The sequence below is a fragment of the Ceratotherium simum genome, chromosome 11, assembly GCF_057802395.1.
Source record: "Ceratotherium simum simum isolate JZ-2026a chromosome 11, ASM5780239v1, whole genome shotgun sequence".
Taxonomy (NCBI): domain Eukaryota; kingdom Metazoa; phylum Chordata; class Mammalia; order Perissodactyla; family Rhinocerotidae; genus Ceratotherium; species Ceratotherium simum.
Window position 1 is genome coordinate 44,944,316 of NC_141910.1, and position 21,903 is coordinate 44,966,218.

Genomic DNA, 21,903 nt, shown 5'->3' on the forward strand with positions numbered 1-21,903 from the left:
ATTGATTTTTCATGTGACTTCTGCTTTTCCTCACAGTTCCATAGAGATGCTTCAGGGACGGTCATGAGTACATACTGTGTTGTCCCCACCCCTACTCCATCTCTGTACAGTAGAAAGACAATCAGATGTTGTAGATTCAAGTCCTAGCTCTTATGTTTATTAGCTGTGAAACCCTTTGAGCTTTGATCTCTTCATCTTTAATGATAATTATTTCAATAAGTGAATTAGATGATGATGATGATGATGATGATGTTAGGGAACATTTATTAAGTGCTGACTATGTGCCAGGCACTGAATTAAGCATATAACAGAATTGTTTTATTTAATCCTTACAAAAGCGCTGTGAATTATAAGTACTGTTGTTATTCCTATTTTATAAACAAGGAAATTGAGGCTTAGAGAGATTGTGTATTTGTGTTCTATTAAGTGTCAGAACTAAATTAACACTCAGACAGTCCAGTTCCAAAGCCTACATACTTAATCATGAGCTTTATGCCTCTCCTCCAGAATTTTTGTGAGGATTGTTTGCTACTGTATGTGAAAGGACATTATAAAATATGAAGCTCTGTATCAGGGATGGCAAGCCAGTTGCAGTCCAGTGACATTTTAATCCATTGGTTGGCAACCGTTGCATAGAAAGTGTGGTCTTGACAGATTTCTTTGTGTCCATCTTAGTTGGGAATGAGGGCTGCGGTCAATTAGCAGTATCTGCTGTGAGTGTGCTTTGTCCTTGTAGTGTTACACATATCAAGGTTAACATCATTGTTCAACTATTTTGGCATAGATTTATTGAATTGCTTAATTTCTAGCTCCTTCCATTTTGCTTAGTATTTTTTGCTTCAATATGGAATTTGTTTTTACAAGTACATGGTAAATTTTAAGATTATAAGAAAACTAAATGACTATCTCCTTTATGTTAGAAGTATTCTTAAAAATAATTACTTGAATTTTAAAGCTAGATTATTAGAAAATATTATTTAACTAATAGCAAAATATATTTGCTTATGAAGTTACTTTTCTTCCTGAAAGTAATGCGCCAGAATGTGAAGCGAGCAACTTTTGAGGAAGTCTTAGAACTCATGGCCACAGGATTTCTACGTGGAGGGTCAGGTTTCTTGAAGAGCGGTGGAGAAATGTTAAAAGTCGGAGGGTCTGTTAATCGTGAAGTGAGAGTTGGAGTTACACAGGTTTGTAATATATATGTATAAAAGAATTTCACTTGTGAAATTTCATGAAAGACTCTTACTAACAGCACACACAGAGAGATTTTTAATATTGTCTGATTTCTTTCAAAACTTTTTTACCAAATGAATGAATTGCATTCAAATTCTAAATTACATGCTTATATGGAAAGGTGGATACTTAATGACGTATGAATAAGCCTATGTCTAATGTATATATTATAAATATCTAACAAAATTTTCCCAAATTTTATTTGGCAAAAAATCAGATGTAAAATAATTCAGTTTTAATTGAAATTGTATTCAGGTAGCTTAAGGCATTTAGATCTTAATGTTCTCTAATGACTCTATAGCTAAAAATATTGATTAATACTTTGGATTTATCATCACTGATTAATCACCAATGTAATTATGAAATTACACCTGACTTGGAATTACAGTTTGAAAATAATAGGTAACACCAAATAAGATGTTATGCTTAATGATCTAATAATAATTAACACTGAATAAGTTGAAATGGTTCTTTGTGATCTTAGTCAAAATCATGCCAACTATATATACCTTGTTCCAGAAACAAGTCTAAAATAGAAGTAAACCATTTTTATCTTCCAGTCTTAAGCAAATGTTTTCTAGCTCTAGGTCAGTGTTTGTTTAGGATGTTAGAGTTCTGTTATTCCTATAACCTATTACCTTCTGCATCACCAGGGTGATTTCAGCTTTTCTTCCCTCACCACTCTCTCTGTGTCCTTCACGAAGCTATTTTCTTAAGAACTGTTTTTAGTCAAAGATACTTCTGCCAGTAATTCCTATGCTAGAAGTGCTAAAAAGGTCTTAAGCTTTAAATTTTCTCAATTTTACTCTCAAATATTTATTTTGCATGTTGTCATCAGTTATTTCTGTAGTTGCTTTACTGTAATTTCAGTTTATTTATGTAAGTTTATATGAAGTTGTATCTTCATCTGTTTATAGGCATATGTTGTTTTTGTAACAACATTGGGTGGTCAGTGGTTGGAGCGTAGCTTTGCTACCTTCTTGTCTCACGTCCTCGATCTGGTTTCCCATCCTCGAGCAACGCAAACACATGTAGAGGCTGTGTACTCAAGACGATGTGTCTCCTTTATCCTAAGAGCTACTGTGGGCAGTTTGCTAGGTGAAAAGGCCCAGATTGCAGCTGCCAAAGAAATATGCCAAGCTATTGGAAAACAAATGAAAGCAGTAGGTAAGAATTGATACCATAATGTGTGTTGCTGATTCCTTTAGTCTTTCAGTTCTTTATTGTTATTCTTAATAAATAATAATAGATCGGATTAGTTCATATCTCTTTCTGGACTGTGTTTTAATAGTCATTTTTATTGAGTACTCTTATTTCATATTAAAACAACATATAATTACAGGCAAATAGAGTTTTTCAAGATTTGGGTAGCGTGTTTGTAAGATTAGGTTTTCTGTTTTATTTCTAGTAACTTTATTGATTTTACAGCTCTCCTGGTATGCAGCAGCACATTGGCTTGCTATCTTTAAGGAATAATTTGTTGTGATTTTTCTTTTATAAACACATATTGTTGTTGTTTTCCCTCCCTTAATAGACTTAATATGAAGATTTAGAGAGGAACAGTTACATGTGGTTATTGCCCGCTAAAGCTAAACTGTGAAACCTCAGTAATTCATAATTAAAAGAAATCCTTTACTAAGAAATGTCAATTTTATAAATTTTTCAGTTTAACAAATAGTTATTGAGCATTTGAGATTGCAAAGTGGTAATTCAGGGTTTGAATAATGAGCAAGATAAAGTTCTTGCCTTCATGGAGCCTACAGTCCAGTTAGGGAACTAATGCAAATTAAAACATAAATTCTATAAGACAGTTTGGTTTTATCACTGTTTGGAATATACATTAATTTTAATCAAGCAAATTATTTTGCCTAATAGAGATAAGAATTTAATGAATAGATAATATCAATACTTTACATTTAGAGAATACATATTAAATATTTTATAAAATTAATAAAAATAAATTCACAAATAGCTTAGTTATAGTTTTTGTTGTTTGTAATAGCTTACTAGGCACACATTTTTTTTGCAGGGGAAGATTCACCCTAAGCTAACATGTGTTGCCAATCTTCCTCCTTTTTTCTTCCTCACCTGCCCCCCACCTCCCCGTCCAAAACCACAGTACATAGTTGTGTATAGTCGTAAATTCTTCTGGTTCTTCTGTGTGAGCCACCACCACAGCATGGCTACTGACAGACAAGTGGTGTGGTTCTGTGCCTGGGAACCAAACCCAGGCCACTGAAGCAGAGCACACAGAACTTTAACTGCTAGGCCATCTGGCCTGGCTCAAGGCAAACCATTTTTTAAATGCATAGGGCTAACTGAGAGTTATGAACTGTGAATTAAAGTGTTTAAGTTAATAAGGTATCGTTCTTTAGGTATGTTAAAATAGTAATCTGTCCTAGGTTCACAATTTGAAAAATATTTGTACATTGGTTCATTGGAGAAATGTTTGAGTGCCAAAAACATTGTGCCAAGGGTAGAATAGCTAGTAGAATAGGAGTAGAATAGCTAGCCACACACAGATAGCACCTGTTCAGGAAGCTTATAGTTTGGTAATCAAAAGATAGAGTTCATGCATTTCCAAGTCCAGAAATACTAAGAAGAAAAGAGGTATTTAATTATAGTCCATAATGTATTAATCTATTATATTCTGTTATTCTGTATTATATATTTTATAGTCAATTCATAGTGAATGCAGAAAAGATAAGAAAGTTTTACTTTCTTGTAAGGATTATTAATCTTAAGGTCATAGATTAGCCATTGGATTTTTAAAATCCTGAAAGAATTAAATACAATGCTGTATATTTGGGCCAGAATATATTCTCAATTAGTAATTTGACAAGAAATCTTTAGTTGGCTCATGTTAAATACATTTCAATTCTAGTAGGGGGAGGGCGCAGCAAAGCTAATGGGAACTTTGAGGAACATCCCAGTAAGAAATTCTAAAGCCACTTTCCTTATAGATCTACTTTCTGGTCAGTAATTTGACAATGATGCTACCAATATATTGCAGCACTTGAAACAGCAATGATAATAATGAAGTAATAATAATAGCTGCTGACATTTACTGAATGTGTATTGGGGCAGCGTTGTGCTAATTCTTTACATGAATTGACTTTTTAATCATCACAGTACCCTTTGAGATAGGCACTTAACCCTTTCAGCAGATGAGGAGCTTGAGACCTAGATAAGTTGAGTATCTTGTCCAATGTCACATCACTAATGTGACTGGTGGAATTGGGATTTGAACCCAAGTCATCGTTCTCCAGAGACTGTGTTTTTGTTACTGTGTAACCCACTATGGTTTGTTACTGCTTACTGAAATTAGGTTGTGTTCCTAGAAGCAGACAGAATAGCTCAATGTATATTTAAGCATTGTCATAAAGTCACTAAACAGTGTTTTTAAGTCACTTTAGTGTTTATTTGTACAAGTTTTCTGCTGAGAAATAACTGCATACAGAGTTCTTAACACTTAGGCATTGACTGGTATGATTTAAAAACATAAATTGTGTAGATTAAAAAAATTATATCACAATTTAATTCACCCACATCAAATACATGATTCTGTGTTTCCAGAAGCAGTAGTGAATGACACTAGTGGTGAAAACAAATCTGGAGCAGCAGACATCGCAGCCAGCCAGCATGTGATGGTCTGTGCCCTACAGGAGCTCGGGAGCCTGGTGCAGAGCCTAAATGCCACGGCATCCCCTCTTATTCAGGAAGCCTCTATAGGTATGATATTCACTTACATGCTGGAATCTTTTTTCACTATTTTTAGAAGTCATACGTGTGACTGATACTTAACTACTGGTTGCCTACCATCAGTTGCTTATCATCATAATTAGCAGTTTAGATTATTTGTTAGAAGTTGGATTTTATTTAGGGTTCACTGTGATAGTGAATCTTGAATTAAATATTGAAATAAAGTTTTGGGAGACAAATCAAAAACAGTCATGGTAGTTTTGTTTCTAATAATTGGCTAAAATTTATCAAACACTTCCATTTTACATCAACATTTATATTTTGTTGGATGTAATGATACTATGTTCTTTGTAGAAAATGTTTCTTTAAAGTACTCCGCTGTTTATGAGTTAATATGTTTTTTTGACAAAGTTCTGAAAGTATCTGTGTAAAACCATAATGATTATGATTTTGATCATTGTGTTGTACATAGTCTTTTAAATTCATGAAATTGTTTGACTTCATTAAAGAGTAATTTTCTGAGTATTTCTTTTAGGACTTTTGGAGACTGTGACTTCAGTGCTTCTTCATCCAAGTATGGCAGCTCGACTAGCTGCTGCGTGGTGTTTGCGCTGTGTGGCTGTGGCATTACCTTTCCAGTTGACACCCTTTCTAGACAGGTGTGCAGAACGGCTCAACAACTTAAAAACTTCACCAGAAGCTGTTAGTGGATACAGTTTTGCAATGGCTGCCTTGTTAGGTGGAGTTCATCAGTGTCCTTTGGGCATTCCTCATGCCAAGGGAAAGGTATGACAAAGATCCTAGAATTGGAAGTGCTGTCGTGTGGGCTTTAGTCTTTATTTATTAAACACCTTCTGTGTTTAGTGTTGAACTGGGTGATCAGACGACAACAGTTTTTCTATGATAATATAAAATATAGCATTCTGCTAATATGGAGTTGACAGACACTAATTAAAATTTGGCATTTAATTCTGATATGGGAATAATAGGTTTTCTCTGGGTATAGTATCATTTTATAATTTAGAGAAAAAAAAACCCTTGGAAATCAGAGCTTTTCTTTGACCTTTTAGAAATAAAAATTCACATTGTTGGGAAAATATGCTATTGCCATATTTAACATTTTGATAATACTTAGTAAAAATTGAATGGTTTTCGTGAATCAGTTACTTTTTTTCCTTTTCTTTCTATGATACCTTATACTACTATCATGGTTTCCCTCTCAGGAATTCTAAGAGTTTGTATAAATATTATTTGCAACCTTACATAGGCAGATTGGGGCTCGACTTTTAAATTCTTATTTTTTCTGGGTTATTAGGCCCATGTCCATTCATTCCTGTGGAATCTCCTTTTGTCATATGATTGCCTCCTTACCAATTATCCCTCTTGAAGTCTTTTTCTCCCGTCTCTCCAACACCACTTTCATATTTCACATTTGCTAGTACTCAGAATAAAATATAATCACCTCTGTCTGGTAAACTGGTACCTTCATCATTTGCCTTCATTTTACCCATTGATTCTAATTTCCCACTGCTCTAGTTAGGCTAGTCATCTCGCTTTCTTCCCATGCTTTTTTCAGCCTCATGCCTTTGCTCATGCTAATCTCTTACGTTAAAATTTCGTCTCCCTTCTTGTTCACCTGTACTGAATTTATCTGTTTGTTGAGAGACCCAGTTCAAGTTCCATCTCTTTCATGGAATCTCTTTAAAGCCGCTCAGTCTATGATAACCTTTCCCTTTGCTGACCACGACTACATTTGTGTTATTGTTTTGTCATTTAATCATTTGCTGCTTGTTACTTCCCATTGTTCCTGTGTCTTCTCTCTCTAAAACTATAAGCACCCCGAGATTAGCTTAATGGCAGATGCATAATAGGAGTTCAACAAATCTTTGAATATAGGATAATAGTACTAGTAATAATAGCGTTTATTTTTTTATTTCTTGTGAGAAAGATCAGCCCTGAGCTAACATCCATGCCAATCCTCCTCTTTTTGCTGAGGAAGACTGGCCCTGGGCTAACATCTGTGTCTATCTTCCTCCACTTTATATGGGATGCCGCCACAGCATGGCCTGACAAGCGGTACATCGGTGCACACCTGGGATCCAAACCTGGGCCGCCAGCAGCAGAGCGTGTGCACTTAACCATTATGCCACGGGGCCGGTCCCAATAATAGCGTTTATTAAGTGATTGCATGGACCAGTGCTGTTTTGAGTGCTTTGTTGTATTAACTTATTTAATCCTCACGAGAGTGAGGTTGGCACTCCTCTTATTCCTGTTTTAGCAGTGAGGGAACTGAGGCAGGGAGATTAAGTGGTCCCAAGTCAGAAAGCTAGGAAATGACAGTGCTGGGATATGAACCCAGGCATTTTGGCTCCAGAGCTCCCTCTACACCACTGTGCTGTTCTGGGTCTCCTCCGAGTCAGCAGTGCAATCGGGATTGAGTAGATCTTGATGTTGCCTCTTTAAAAACATGTTAACAGCAGCAAGGACAGCTTCTTTTTTAATAAAGTATACTAGCTATGTATCTTCTTATTTGATTTCTTTCACTTGTTTAAATTAAAATCCAATTCTACACGTCTCTTGCAGATGGTAGTTAGTATTGCTGAAGATCTCTTACGAACCGCTGCCCAGAATAGCAGGCTGTCTTTACAGCGCACCCAAGCTGGATGGCTTTTACTTGGAGCACTTATGACTTTAGGTATAACTATATTTGAGTAGGATTTTGTCTTATTTTATAACTGTCAGTAGACTATAAAGAAAATTTAATTTAAAAGTATTAGACTTCACATTCTAGAAGACTTTCAATGAGGTTATAAAATGGTAGAGATGTTTTTCCCATTATTTGGTAGTAGATTTCTCTTTTTGGTAATTTCTGCTTAAGTACATTTAATGAGAAAATTGTTAGCAGAGTTTCACCTTTACCATCAGAATAGCCATGGTCTAGCTGATTGGCTTAGTGTTCATCAAAAGAGATGAGAGTATGGGGGGAACATTCCATCTCCAAAGTAAGGACCATTGACATGATTTTAGTAGAGTGATAAAGTCACATTTAAACAGTATTGTCAGTGCTGCTTTCTTGGGATTATCGTTATGTGCTTCACTTTCCTAAGTGCTGTGGCAAATCTGGGATGCACGCAAAGTTGAGCATTGTACATAGAACAGAAATACATGTTATCATTGTGATGACGTTTGTCCACTTCTACTATAAAATGTGTGCGTGTGTGTGTGTGTGTATACACTACAGAGTTACTCACCACTTTAAGCATCTACCTTTTGGAAATTATACTTTGACCTAGCTTTCTAAAGAAAATAAGAAGAAGTAACTCTTTTCCAGAAATTTATCTTAAGTATGTTCACTGGTATGTTAAGTGAATTCCTTAGCAATGTAAATATAGGTTCCTAGTTCTAAATGTACTGCTCCTCCATAAAACTAAATTAGCTATATAAATTTTCCTCAAATGACAGAATATATATATATGTATGTATGTGAGAGTGGGTATGTATGTTTATATACATACATATTTATAGAAAAGACATCATAAAATGTGTCTCAGAGGGGCCGGCCCCGTGGCATAGCGGTTTAGTGTGCGCGCTCCGCTGCTGGCGGCCTGGGTTCTGATCCCAGGCACGCACCAATGCGCCGCTTGTCAGGCCATGCTGTGGCGGTGTCCCATATAAAGTAGAGGAAGATGGGCACGGATGTTAGCTCAGGGCCAGTCTTCCTCAAAAAAAAAAAAAAAAGTCCCAGATATATTTTATCATTGATAATGTATAACCCATCATTCTGAATATATTTGGATGATTTCTTTTAGATTACTTTTTGTGGATTTGTTTTATGTTTGCATGCTAAAAATACTGATACTTTTTAGGTAAATTTTATTATGCTTGAATAGATATATATTTTACTCACTGAATAAGAAACATTTTGAAAATGTTAATACTAGAGATAAAGATAGAGTGAAATGATAGATGTTGTTAGCGCTTGGGTGGGGCTCTTTTCTTTGACTGTTGTTTGTAATGTATGTTTTATATATGTATGGTTTTACTTCTCATTTTCTCTATTAGGGCCATCTGTAGTTCGTTACCATCTGCCCAAGATGTTGTTATTGTGGCGAAATGTTTTCCCTCGTTCTTTAAAGGAATTGGAGGCTGAGAAGGCCCGAGGTGATTCTTTCACCTGGCAGGTAACATTGGAAGGTCGTGCTGGAGCTTTATGTGGTAAGAACTGAAAGGATTGTGCTTTCAGAATATTATTTTATTACTAAAATGTTTGTAAAGTGAAGGAAAATCACTACTTCAAATTTTTATTTTAATATATAATGATGAATTTGTAGATTTTTAAATTTAGAAAGAAACTTTATAAATAATCTACATCAATTAGCTAATTTTGTAATAAAAATGAAGCTGAGACTCTGAAAAGGTTAGAGTTAGTGGTAAAACAGGAGCTGGAACCCAGGCCTCCTAATGCCCAGTTATTGCAGTCTTCCACTGGCAAAGAAGCACTGGGTCACCACGTAAACAATCGAGTGAACATTTAAAGGAAAAAGAAACTCAGGATTACCAAGGTTACTGAGTTTACAGTTAAAGTCTTTTCATAATGGGCAAACAGCTGTTTTCTCCTGTCATTATCAAATCTGCAAACGCCGGTACATTTTTCAGACATCAGCATTACAAAAATTATGAATAAAGTTGTTTTTGTTTGGGAGTCAGCACCTTTCACAGGAAAGGCTGAAGTTTTGTTTCATTTGGGAACTAGAATTACACTGGATGATCCTGTTCTTTTTTGGTTTATCTCAGGGTAAAAAGTGCTTCTTTTTCCAAACTGTGGGAGACAGATGTCCTCTTAACCATAAGGGTGCCTGGGCAAGGTGTCGGTTTTGTTCCCACACATCTAAGAGCGTTTCAGTCTTAGCTCGATCGCTCAAGAGCCAATAAAGATACTCCTTCTCATGGGGCCATTATGTCCACTCTTGATTCTGTCTTGAAACTGCTTCCTTTGTAGTCATCTGAATTCACATGGGGTTATAGACCTCTGAATTCCCACTCACAGGACTCTCCCTAACAGCTATCTTCCCTCCCTCCATTTCTGCTGTCCGCCCTTCTAGCCTTTTCCAGTGATTTTTCTCTGTAGTTACAATTGGTTTTTCTTTTGGTTTGACCTGGTTTTATTTGTTTTTAATTTATTTAAGTAAGTAATTTATTTTTTGGTGAGGAAGGTTTTCCCTGAGCTAACATCCAATGCCAATCCTCCTCTTTTTCCTGAGGAAGATTGGCCCTGGGCTAACATCCATGCCCATCTTCCTCTACTTTATATGGGACGCCACCACAGTGTGGCTTGACAAGCAGTGCGTTGGTCCATGCCTGGGATCCGAACCTGCGAACCCCGGGCCACCAAAGTGGAACGTGCTAACTTAACTGCTAGGCCGCCAGGCCAGCCCCCGGGTTTGACCTGGTTTTAGAACCTTATATTTTACAATAATTAAGAATTGTAGGTACCTTTATGTAATTTTATAAGTTTATTCATCCTCACAAAAGCTGCTGCAAATCTGTCCTTTTTAAATTTTGTCTAGCAATGAGGAGTTTTGTTGCACATTGTCCTGAACTGCTAACTGAAGATGTGATTAGAAAATTGATGACCCCTATTGAATGTGCCATGACTATGATGTCACAGTAAGTAAGCAATTATAACAACATCCAATTTTATATATTTATAAATAGTCATATTTCATACTTCCCTCTACTATCATATAGGAAACATATACAACTTTTTTTTGAAAGGTGACTTTAAAAATTGCAGTAATGGTGTGGATTGAAATAAAATTGTATTTTATAGTGTTGCTGTTATTAACAGTAAAGGTTGCAAAATAAACTAAAATGGAGGGCCGGCCCCGTGGCTGAGCGGTTAAGTGCGCATGCTCCGTTGCTGGTGGCCCGGGTTCAGATCCCGGGCACGCACTGACGCACCGCTTCTCCGGCCATGCTAAGGCCACGTCCCACATACTACAGCAACTAGAAGGATGTGCAGCTATGACATACAACTATCTACTGGGGCTTTGGGGGAAAAATAAGTAAATAAATAAATAAAATTTTAAAAAATGGAAATGGAAATGTAATACACAATGTACTTTGACACAAAGTACATTGATATTTTGCTGAAAAAAGTGTTTATAAGTAATACTTATTCTAATAAGCTGATGCTAACTACACTTTTGATATTTTAGCATTCCATCTGTAATCAAAGCCCATGGAGCTCATCTGAAAGCTAGTGCTGCAATGGTCCGTTTAAGACTGTATGATATCTTGGCTTTGTTACCTCCAAAAACTTATGAAGGTAAATAAAATTTGCAGTATCTAATAAAAATTTTTCAGTGTCCCTTTCCAGTTCTTCACAGTGTTACAGAGTTCTGACCATGGCTCTCCCGCTGACTCACCGTGTAAAGGAAGGCAACCGTTTTCTTTTCTTCATATAGAGGAGCTCGCTCTCAGGGAGCACTTGCTGTGTTCCGGGCCCCATTCTGGGCCCTTTACATGTGTTGACGTCTTTGACTCTAACCACAACCTTACGAGCCTAAAATATAGCTCTCCTTTATAGAGGAAGAATCGTGGGTATGCAGAGGTAATGTATCTTGCCCAAGTCTGAGAGCTATTAAGTGGCAGAGCTTGGATTCAGACCCAGCTGGTTCATCTTCAAAGTCTACACTTTTAATGACCATCCTAAGCTGCTTCATATATATTATAATATAGCCAATAATTTAGGAATCTGGAGGGAGAATAGTAATATACTTTGCAGAAATTAAATATCGTATAAAATGTTAATATTAAGTCATTGATTTGTTTCCACTTCAACCATGCCCAAGAATTTTGATATGTTCTGGTTTAGTGTTTGCACATCGTTGGGTAGTAGTAAATAATAATCGTGTCATATTTAATATGTTTAAAATAAAAAATTTTCCTTTATTTGAGTTTTTGGTTACTTTAAATAATTTGGACTAAAAGGCATAATACGATGATAAAAAAGGAAGTACATTTTTCTATATTAAAACCAGCATTAAAATATTTAATATTGATTTTTTTAAAAAGGGAACAAAGGCTTAATTATTTATTCCTGTTGAGCACGTTGCTGCTCTTTATAGGCAATGATTGTGATTTTCATAAAAATTATTCTTTTTAATCTGACCTGAAGTTCTGTTTTTTAGGATCTTTCAATGCACTTCTTAGAGAACTGGTAGCAGAATTCACTTTGACTGACAACTCAGCCAACACAACTACTTCCCTCCTCAGATCCCTCTGCCATTATGATGATAGTGTTCTTCTTGGTTCCTGGCTTCAAGAAACTGATCATAAATCAATTGAAGACCAGGTAGTAAATGATACAGGGAAATGAAATCCTAGCTTAATTGAAAACAATGGTACTATTATGCATTGTCATTTAAAAAGAAAATATTGTAGACTAAGGTTTAATTTTCATTTAGCTTTCTTTGACGTTTAAAGATAGCTTCCTGGTGGTGGATAAATAGTGAAAAAAAGGTAAACAGCAATAGTGAGAATTGGGCAAATTGTCTTTATTCAATATCCTTTGTATTTAGATACCCAGTAGTAGCTGTGGCAAAGATCAGTTTTAACTGGCTTTTTGTTTATTGGTGTTTTGGGTTCTTTTTTTTTTGTGACAGGTTAGAGAGGAACAAGAGTTATTAGGTTGAAGATTTAGAACCTTTTGTGCCCCCTTGAGTACATTATTTCTTATGTACTTTTTAAAAGAGTTACTGAAGCCCCCTTTTAAAGACTTTTTTGTGGGTTTAAGTTATTCCTAATATGGTTTTGCTTACACATTTTTAAGATGGGTACTGTAAAAATGTTTTAAAATGAACAAGACTTTTCTTAAGATCGTATAAAGTGTTACTGGTGACTTATTTAATGGTCAAATTATATTTTTATTTATTTAAAGATTTTCAGATGGAGTCATTCAGTTCTTTTTTGTTACCTTTTCTCCCTCCTCCCCTGTTCTATTCTTCCTGCCCAATACTTAGTAAGTGAATTTCCTAGAATAGATTTTGAATAGTTTTTATGTCATTCTTTTGCAGCTCCAGCCAAACAGTGCATCTGGAAGTGGGGCTCTGGAGCATGATCCGTCCTCTATTTATTTACGAATACCTGCTGGAGAAGCTGTGCCTGGTCCTCTCCCTCTTGGAGTCTCAGTCATTGATGCTTCCGTGGCTCTTTTTGGTGTAGTGTTTCCTCATGTTTCTTATAAACACCGGTTAGTATAAAGTCAGTCAGGTAATTGTAGTTAAATATAAATGGTTTTCAAACAGTAGATTTTCCCATCCCAGTTAACTCTGCAGTAAAGTGAATTACTATTTAAATAATAGACCATAAATGTAATGTGACACATTACGTTGTCACTTATAAGTGACACATACATGATTAAAAAATTGCACGCAAATTCCACATAATTTGAAACTATTTTTAAGATTTGGCCCCATGTACTAGCATCTGGTATCCTTTGTATTGTGGACTATGTGTTATACAACAAAATTTTCATTATAGTAGTTTGTTTGCCAGTTTATTAGTAGGTTTTAACTATATCTTGAATCGGGAACTTAGTTTCCTAAGTCTCTTGTTTTTGTTACTGAAGAAGTAAATGAGTGAGAAGTCTACTTCCTAGTAACATTTGTCAGATGGGGAAGTCTGGAACTTGGGAAACTAAAGTAACTAGTTCTTTTTCTATTAGGAGCATTTTGGTTTCCTGTATTTTATGTCCACAGATACTATCCCGAACTTTAGTAGGCATTGTATATATTTATGGTAATTTTCCCAAAAGAAAGAATGAAAATGAATTAATGTAAGAGCTTCACAGATAATTCAAGTTTTATAAAATATGCCTTAAAAGCATTGTTGTATTTGTATATAAAAGATAACATATCTTTAAATGTGTAGGTGACTTCATTAATTGCTTTTTAACTTAATGGGAAGAATTTTAAATATGAAATTTTACTTTACTTAGATATCTTTAAGAACATTTGGTTGCCACATAAATATTAAAGAACATTAAAAGTGAAAGAATCTTATAAAGCATCTACTTTAATGTCCTTGTTTTAAATCTAGGGAAATCCAGGTCTATCAGTTTATGGTTTGCCCTAAGCTATACAGCTAATTGTGTGCTATAACCAGGATCCAGAATTATCTTACCTATATTAAATCACTTTTGTGGAATAAGGTGAAGTATAAATAGATAAATTCTATTAAAAGTATAATATATAACATAAATATCAAATGATGGTGAAATAAATGAATAAATTAAGGGAAGTTGATAGGCTGGAATACTTTTTACAGAGATGATGTTTTGATATCAGAAAATGCTTATTATACAATGTTAAATGAAAAAGGTAAAATAAAAGGCAAGAAGTGATCCCATTTTGTATTTTAAAATACATAAAAATGTACAAAGATTATTACTAGGTAGTAACTTTATTAATATTTTTCAAATTAAATGAAATAAATGTAATAAGGGAAAAAAATTTTTAAGTTATGTATTTGAGGTTAGTTATAGGCAAATGATGCTAAATGGTAGTGTTGAAGACTGCATGGGTCTTCTTATGTGTCTACTTGAAAGCAGTGTGAATAATGCCCTGCTTTCTCACCCATTGAAGATGTGGGTCTGTATCGGAGCAAGTGTAGAAATAGTCCACTTTAGCCTCCAGTAACTCTAACTGGAGTTCTTCCTGGAGGCTAGATGACTTCTTCCTATGTGATTTTGAAGAGTGCTTTGACCTGAGACTGTGGCCTATTATAAATTGAGCTTAAATCCTTATAAGTAACTGTGGGGAGATTTTGATTTCCTACTTTCAGTTGTAGTTATCTTAGTACTGAATCCAGTGTCCCTGGATTCCTTTGCCCCACCCCATTTCTTTTTAGAAGAATCTGAAATGATCTCATTCTCTTTTATCAGAATAGTCTCAAACGGCTGTAATTTTGTTATTTTTGTTAACTGTCTCATTTTAAAAATTTGAAATAATAAAACAATTCGCCTCTGAGTTTTTACATTTAAAAAAACTGATCAAAGCTAAATCTTTTTAAAAATCTCCCAGTTAGCTTCTTAAGGATAGAACATGGGGTACTATTTTCTTCTATGTGAGAGTATTTTTAAAAAAGAAGAACATTATGCCACACTTTTTTACTTCCAGCTTACAAATCCTCCACACAGGTGGAATGATTGTTACTGTATTCAAGAAACCTGGAGCGCCTACTGTATGCCAGGTACTTTGTTGGACACTGGTGTTACTATTAAAGACCACTGAAATTATGACCTGATTTTGCTAATTGAAACTTAATATTTTGTCTCTTGTCTTGTTCCAGTTAATAACCACAGGTCCGTATATTAATTCAGGAAGAGGAGATCTGGTTTGGACCAGCTGTGAGAGTGAAATAGAAAAGAGACAGCATGGGGCATTGTTTATTAACCAATTAGCTTATACTCTTCTTGTCTCTGTTTTCTGAGCCCTATTTGAGTAAGAAGTGTTGCTAATGTGATATTTCTTCTGTTATTATAGATTACAAATGTTGGATCACTTTGCTGAATGTGTTAAACAAGCCAAAGGTGTCCGCCAGCAGGCTGTGCAACTTAATATTTTTACAGCTGTTCTCAGTGCACTAAAGGTATTTACTTTTAAAACATAATAAATGTTCTGAATTAAAATTTTAATGAATGCCTTTAATAAAGTAGGCAGATCTAGACTATTATGATGTTTATGTGTATATTACTTGATAGCTATTTTTCTATTAGTTTAATTAAATTACTGGGAACTTTATATTAGGCTCATTATAATTAACTATTTCATATTTTAGTAATGTTAAAGTTCATGTTTCGGTTTGACCTCTCATATTTCACAAGTGCCAGTAAGTTCTTGGAGAATTTTCAAAGATGTCTGACTAATGAAACCTGATATTCTGCTGAAGGTTAGCTAGATAAAGCTTAAGTTTGATTTGTGGTTTAGACCATAAGTCAGGAGAGGCCATGTTGTATAGTTGAAAGAATGCTGCGTTTACAGATCGAGGTCTGGTTTAGCTACTCACTAGGTTTATGTCTTGCGTAATTCCTTTAACCTTTTTTGAACTTCAGTTTCTACACCTATAAAGTGAAATAACAACTATTTTGCCTCTCAGAGTTGGTGCACTGTACTATGCAGCCTGCAGCCTCTCATGATGTACTTGAGAACTTTTTATATTATTCAGCACTGTTTTAAAATGTTATGTAAACATTAGGGAAAAGGGATCAAGGCATTGGTTATACAAATAAAGGTTTGTACCATTTATATAACCATTAGTATCTGCCCTATTTAGAGACCATCAACTAATACCAACATCTGAATTTTAAAAAAAGGAATGGGGTGGTCACAGTTTCCTTCGATGGTTGGAAGGCTAGTGAACCAACTGTAATATTGCTGTACAGTATACTTTTCTTCATAGATAGGCTCGCCAGTGCCTCTGCTATAGTTAACATTTTCCCCAGGCACCATGACTTGGATTTTTGGTCTCAAGGAAGTAAATTAAGTTCCAGGACGGTAAGTGTAGCTAGAATAGAGATACTAACCTGAAGTGTGATGAACAATCTGTATCAAAATTTAGTTACTGATTATTCTTACCTCATTTGTCTTTAGATACATGTTGGATACACCCTTTATGACATAACAGTCATGTGTCACTTAATGACAGGGATCTGTTCTGAGAAATGCATTGTTAGGTGATTTCATCATTGTGCGAACATCATAGAGTGCACTTACACAAACCTAGGTGGAATAGCCTACTACACACCTAGGCTATATGGTACTAATCTTATGGGACCACCATAAATGGTCCAAAATGTTGACTGAAATGTTATGTGGTGCGTGACTGTAATTAATTCTCTTATCTGGAATTTTTATATAAATGAATCAAAGTTTCATACTCATCAAGGCCTTTTCCTTCCTTAAAGTTAAAATGATAAATTTCATTCAGTTAAATGACAGTTGATTTAATAATACAGTGTCTTTTATATATAAAAACAACTTTTAAGTATTAGTGTTTGAATAGAGACGCTCCCTGGGATTGTTGGTTTTAGGACCAATTGAACTATATCTGTGTTATATATCATGTTCTGAAATCACATTTAGGAAAGTGATTGCTGTCGGTTTAACAGGAATTGATTCTGGGAACAGTATATGTGTGTGAAAGTTGGCTGTAGAAAATAACGTATGAAGATATATGTATATTTACAAAGATTGTAGCACATTTTTTCTTCTATTTAATGTGAATTACGAATTGCCTTTTCTTTTTTTTTAAATAACTGTAGGGCCTGGCTGAAAATAAAAGTACTTTAGGACCTGAGGAGGTTCGTAAATCTGCTCTGACACTGGTTATGGGCGCTCTTGACAACCCAAACCCCATCTTACGATGCGCAGCAGGGGAAGCTCTTGGAAGAATGGCTCAGGTGGTTGGAGAAGCAACTTTTATTGCTAGAATGGCCCAATATAGCTTTGACAAGTAAGTGGGTCTTTTTACCAACAAGTAAATTTTTCATATAGGCAAAGATATCTTTTAAGTAACCAATAATTATTAACTGGACTATATGTTTTCCACATGGCATAGCATGTGACAGTATTTTGTGTTTTTTCATAGTGATCTTAATTTTTAATTCAATAATTGATTAAACGCTAGAATCTGGGAAAGTTGTAGTAAGAACTGTAGTAAGAATAAGAAAGTTAGATATTTTCAGTGTGGTGAGGGTTTCTGTTTTAGCTCTTGAATGTTACATAATGGAATCAAGAGAATTGTTAATAAGGACTTCTCCGTTATGTATTCTGCTCTGAAGAAGTGCTTTGAAGTCCTTTTCTCTTATGTCTGCCGCCCCCTCCCCCAATTATTCTTTCTGTTAATTATTCACTTTTTGGAATAAGCCATTCTTTTTCTAACTGCTCTCAAGTTTCTCTCTTAAATGGGATAAAGTTAGCATTAGATTTTAAAGATTTCTCTGCATATTAATTAAAAAGAGAAATCTGAGAGATCCAAATAAGTATGATTCAGATGATAACATGCAGTTATTAGTGACTGTTGGTTGTTAAAATTAAGTACTTAAGTAGAAAAGTTGAAAATCAAGAGTGGTAAAGAACTGACACTTAAGTTAGTAAATTGATCATTCTTAACTGTTATGTATTTTGAGTACTAATTATACTAAACCACATCATAATCATTAATGAGAGAGAGAGGGCTGGGGGAAAGCAGTGGTAGTGAAGTAGTAGTTCTGAAGAAAAAGTATTTTCTGAATTCTTGCATATCTAAGAATGGTTTTTCTTCTCTTCACACATGAATGGCAATTTGGCTTGTCATAGGATAATACCCCAGTGCATTGTTTGAATCACCAAGGATAATATGAGCAGGCAGAAGAGAGTTAAAATATTCACAGATATTTAATGACTTCTACTGTTTTCTAGCAATAGATTAGGTTTGCCTTTTCCAAGTACATGTCATTGGTTCTGAAAATCACTTTTGTTAAAAATTTTTTAAAAGATATAACCAATCTTAGCTACCTGTTTAATGGTTTGTGCTCTATTAATAGTAGGTACCATAAGAGTGTATTTATTTGGAAAACTTTTGAATCATAATTTTTTTTTTAGTTACAAAGTGTTTTAATTTATGTGTCTTCAATACCTGTAGGAGTGCTTATTTTGTACTTATTCTGGTGAAACACAAAGACATTTAATTAATATTCATGCCTGTTTGGTTAACAGTTTGCAGATATTTTCAGTGCTTAGTTTCATTAGCTTTTCCAAATAACTGATTATGATCTGAAATTAATTATTACGTAGGTTTTGTTACTCATTTTTTCACATTTTAATTTATTTGAATTTGGGATTTGTCTTAAATTCTCTATGAAATGTCATAATTATTTGGTAGCTTTTTTTCTTTAATACTGCTATATAAAATAATGGCACATTTAAAAATCTCTATGGTATCTTAGATTTGACAGAATCTGGTTGTATTTTGAAAAAGCTTCAATATCCTGCAGCTGCATTATATCAGACTGTTCTCATCTGTATTACCTCTTGTTGGTATAATATCTGTCTATGAAAAGCCAAAATCACTTATACATACAGATCTGTCAGCTATATTTGCACATTAAAATCTTATGCCATCTTAGCATTACCACAGAATCATTTCTATAAACCGTTATTGGTTAATAGGGAGTAGCTTCAGTTGCTTAAGACCCAGTTCAGAAAAAATTAAAAGTCATTACTGGTTAAATTTGTTTCCATTCAAATTGAAATTACTTTGAGACCTCTGGGAAGTATATATTCTTATATCTTACATTATTTGCTTTATTGAATAGATGGTAATCACTGAGAAAATTGGCCCAGCTTTTTAGCTCACTGAAATGTTACTTTTTGAAAAGTAACAATATGAAGGCAGCTTTCTGATTTGCGTAATGCTTTAGAGTTCACAGATTGCATTCATTCTCAACTTCTTTCATTCCTCAAATTGACTGCTATCTAGGAGTAATGATAATGTCCATTTTATAGATGGAGAAACTGAGGCATAGAGAGATAAAAATCACTTGTCCAAAGATGTAATATGTTAGAAATACTGCTAAAGATAGGCTTAGTTTGCGTCATTCATTACTACATTTCTTAACATCTGTTTTGTGACAGCACCTGGAATTTTTCTTCCTTTGCTGTAGGCAAACAGACCAACCAGAGTCTTGGTGATGATTTTTCATCTCTTGACTTTATTTTACTTTTATGAGTTTGGTCATGGATGGCTTATCAAGAGTTATAATACAGTTTTGAAAGTGCAACCAAAGTTGCTTTCTAGGCTCCTTTGTTATTGTAGGTGCTTTGTTCTTAATGGTATTTTATCCTATTTTCTAGTAGTAACTGACTATGTTGGTGCATGACTATAAGTCATAATATTTTATGGCTTAAAAAATATTGTTACATATGTTCTTTTATTCCTTTCCATTGTCAAAAATGAGGTTTAGGGCCGGCCCCGTGGCTTAGCGGTTAAGTGCGTGCGCTCCGCTGCCGGCGGCCCGGGTTCAGATCCCGGGTGCGCACCGAGGCACCACTCCTCCAGCCATGCTGAGGCCGCGTCCCACATACAGCAACTAGAAGGATGTGCAGCTATGACAGACAACTATGTACTGGGGCTTTGGGGGAAAAATAAATAAATAAAATCTTAAAAAAAAAAAAAATGAGGTTTAGAGGTTAGCTCCATTTTAAACTCTCTACATCACTACTTAAATATGACTAAAATAATGAAATCTCTTCTTTCAAATAAACATTAAAAAAACATACAGGACTTTCACTGCCAGTCATGGTGGAGTAACAGGGGCTAGACTTATGCTCCTGTCTTAAACAGATCATGTAAATGAAACAGTGCTTTTCAGACATTGGACAACAGCCAGCACAGAGCAATGATCCCTGAGAAATGGGAAACACACAAGGAGAATACTATAATTGCTCCAGATTTCTGCCTGGAGAGTTTCCAAGCTGAAGTTCAGAGATAGGAAACCCAAACCTGACTGACTTGAGAGAGATTTGGAGTTTGGGAAGGCCAATGTAGCTAGAATGTGTGGGGCAGAATATGAGAGAGGAGAGAGGTGCACAGAGAGAGAGCTATGAGCAGAGGAGTCATCTCAAGTCTTTGGCTGAGTACTGATATGTGCCTGAGGAAACTGGAAAGGAAACTACAAGGAAACTGCCCAAGACCAGGGAACAAACCTCCAGAAAAGAACAGGCAAAACAATCCCCAGAGCTCACACAAGGCTGAGAGTAATTCATATTGTTATCATCCAGATTGGAAAGACCTCCTAAAGTGGAGTCCTCAGAAGGATATTGTCTTAGTAGTGGAAGCCATATTGATCCACCCTAAAAAACCTTAAAAGTGAGCCCTGAGGGGGCTGGCCCAGTGGCGCAGGCGGTTAAGTGTGCTGCTCCGCTGCAGTGGCCTGGGGTTTGCTGGTTCGGATCCCGGGCACGCACCTACGCACTGCTTGTCAAGCCATGCTGTGGCGGCGTCCCATATAAAGTAGAGGAAGATGGGCATGGGTGTTAGCCAAGGGCCAGTCTTCCTCAGCAAAAAGAGGAGGATTGGCAGATGTTAGCTCGGGGCTGATCTTCCTCACAAAAAAAAAAAAAAGTGAGTCCTGAAAGGATCAAACTGATTCCAGGTAACTTAACTGCATCCCAGAACAAAGCCCAACAGTATTTAAAGGAATATTACTAATGTAGCACCTAGTGTCATGAAATTTGTAGTGTCCAGTATCCAATCAAACTTACCTGACATGTAGGGAACAAGAAAATAAGACCTATTACTAGGAGAAAACATCAATAATTGGAAACAAGCCTAGAAATGGAAGAAATGATGGAATTAGCCACCAAGAATATTAAAAGAACTGTTATAAATATGCTTCATATTTTTAAGGAAGTACAAGAAAACCTGAGCACAATGAGAAGAGAAATGAAATTCATAAAACAAACCAAAGGAAACTTCTAGATATGTAAAATATCTCAAATGAAAAATACATTGGATGAGATTAACAGAAGATTAGATACTACAGTAGAAAAAAATAGTGATATTGAAGACATAGAAATAGAAACTATCCCACATGAAGTACAGATTGAAAAAAGACTGAGAAAAGAAAATCACCAGAGTCTTGGTGACTTCTAGGACAAATGTCAAGCTGTTTAAAATATATATAATTGAAAAAAAGACATTATGGAAGAAAGACATTATGTGAAAGAACAAAGATAACAATAACAGTAGGCTTCTAATTATAAACTATGCAAGCAAAAAAACAGTGGAGTGACATCTTTAAAGTACTCGAAGAAAAAAATTGTCAACCTAACATTCTATACCCAATGAAAATGCTTTTCAAAAATAAAAGTTTAATGAAGACTTTCTCAGACTACAAAAAGTTGAGAAATTTCATTGCCTGCA

The 21,903-nt window shown here is 35.1% G+C and overlaps 1 protein-coding gene across 5 annotated transcripts in view; it reads left to right on the top strand.

The window, feature by feature from the left end:
- HEATR5B (HEAT repeat containing 5B) overlaps nt 1–21,903 on the top strand; it is a 102,177-nt gene that overhangs the window by 14,479 nt on the left and 65,795 nt on the right. For all 5 annotated transcript variants that reach the window (XM_004418142.3, XM_087436894.1, XM_087436895.1 and 2 more), the window contains exons 7-18: nt 1,030–1,187; nt 2,151–2,400; nt 4,810–4,965; nt 5,471–5,721; nt 7,519–7,630; nt 8,998–9,150; nt 10,503–10,602; nt 11,154–11,263; nt 12,129–12,292; nt 13,014–13,189; nt 15,483–15,588; nt 17,261–17,451. In XM_004418142.3, coding sequence (XP_004418199.1) covers nt 1,030–1,187; nt 2,151–2,400; nt 4,810–4,965; nt 5,471–5,721; nt 7,519–7,630; nt 8,998–9,150; nt 10,503–10,602; nt 11,154–11,263; nt 12,129–12,292; nt 13,014–13,189; nt 15,483–15,588; nt 17,261–17,451 — 1,927 coding nt within the window. The remainder of the gene's footprint in view (nt 1–1,029; nt 1,188–2,150; nt 2,401–4,809; nt 4,966–5,470; nt 5,722–7,518; nt 7,631–8,997; nt 9,151–10,502; nt 10,603–11,153; nt 11,264–12,128; nt 12,293–13,013; nt 13,190–15,482; nt 15,589–17,260; nt 17,452–21,903) is intronic.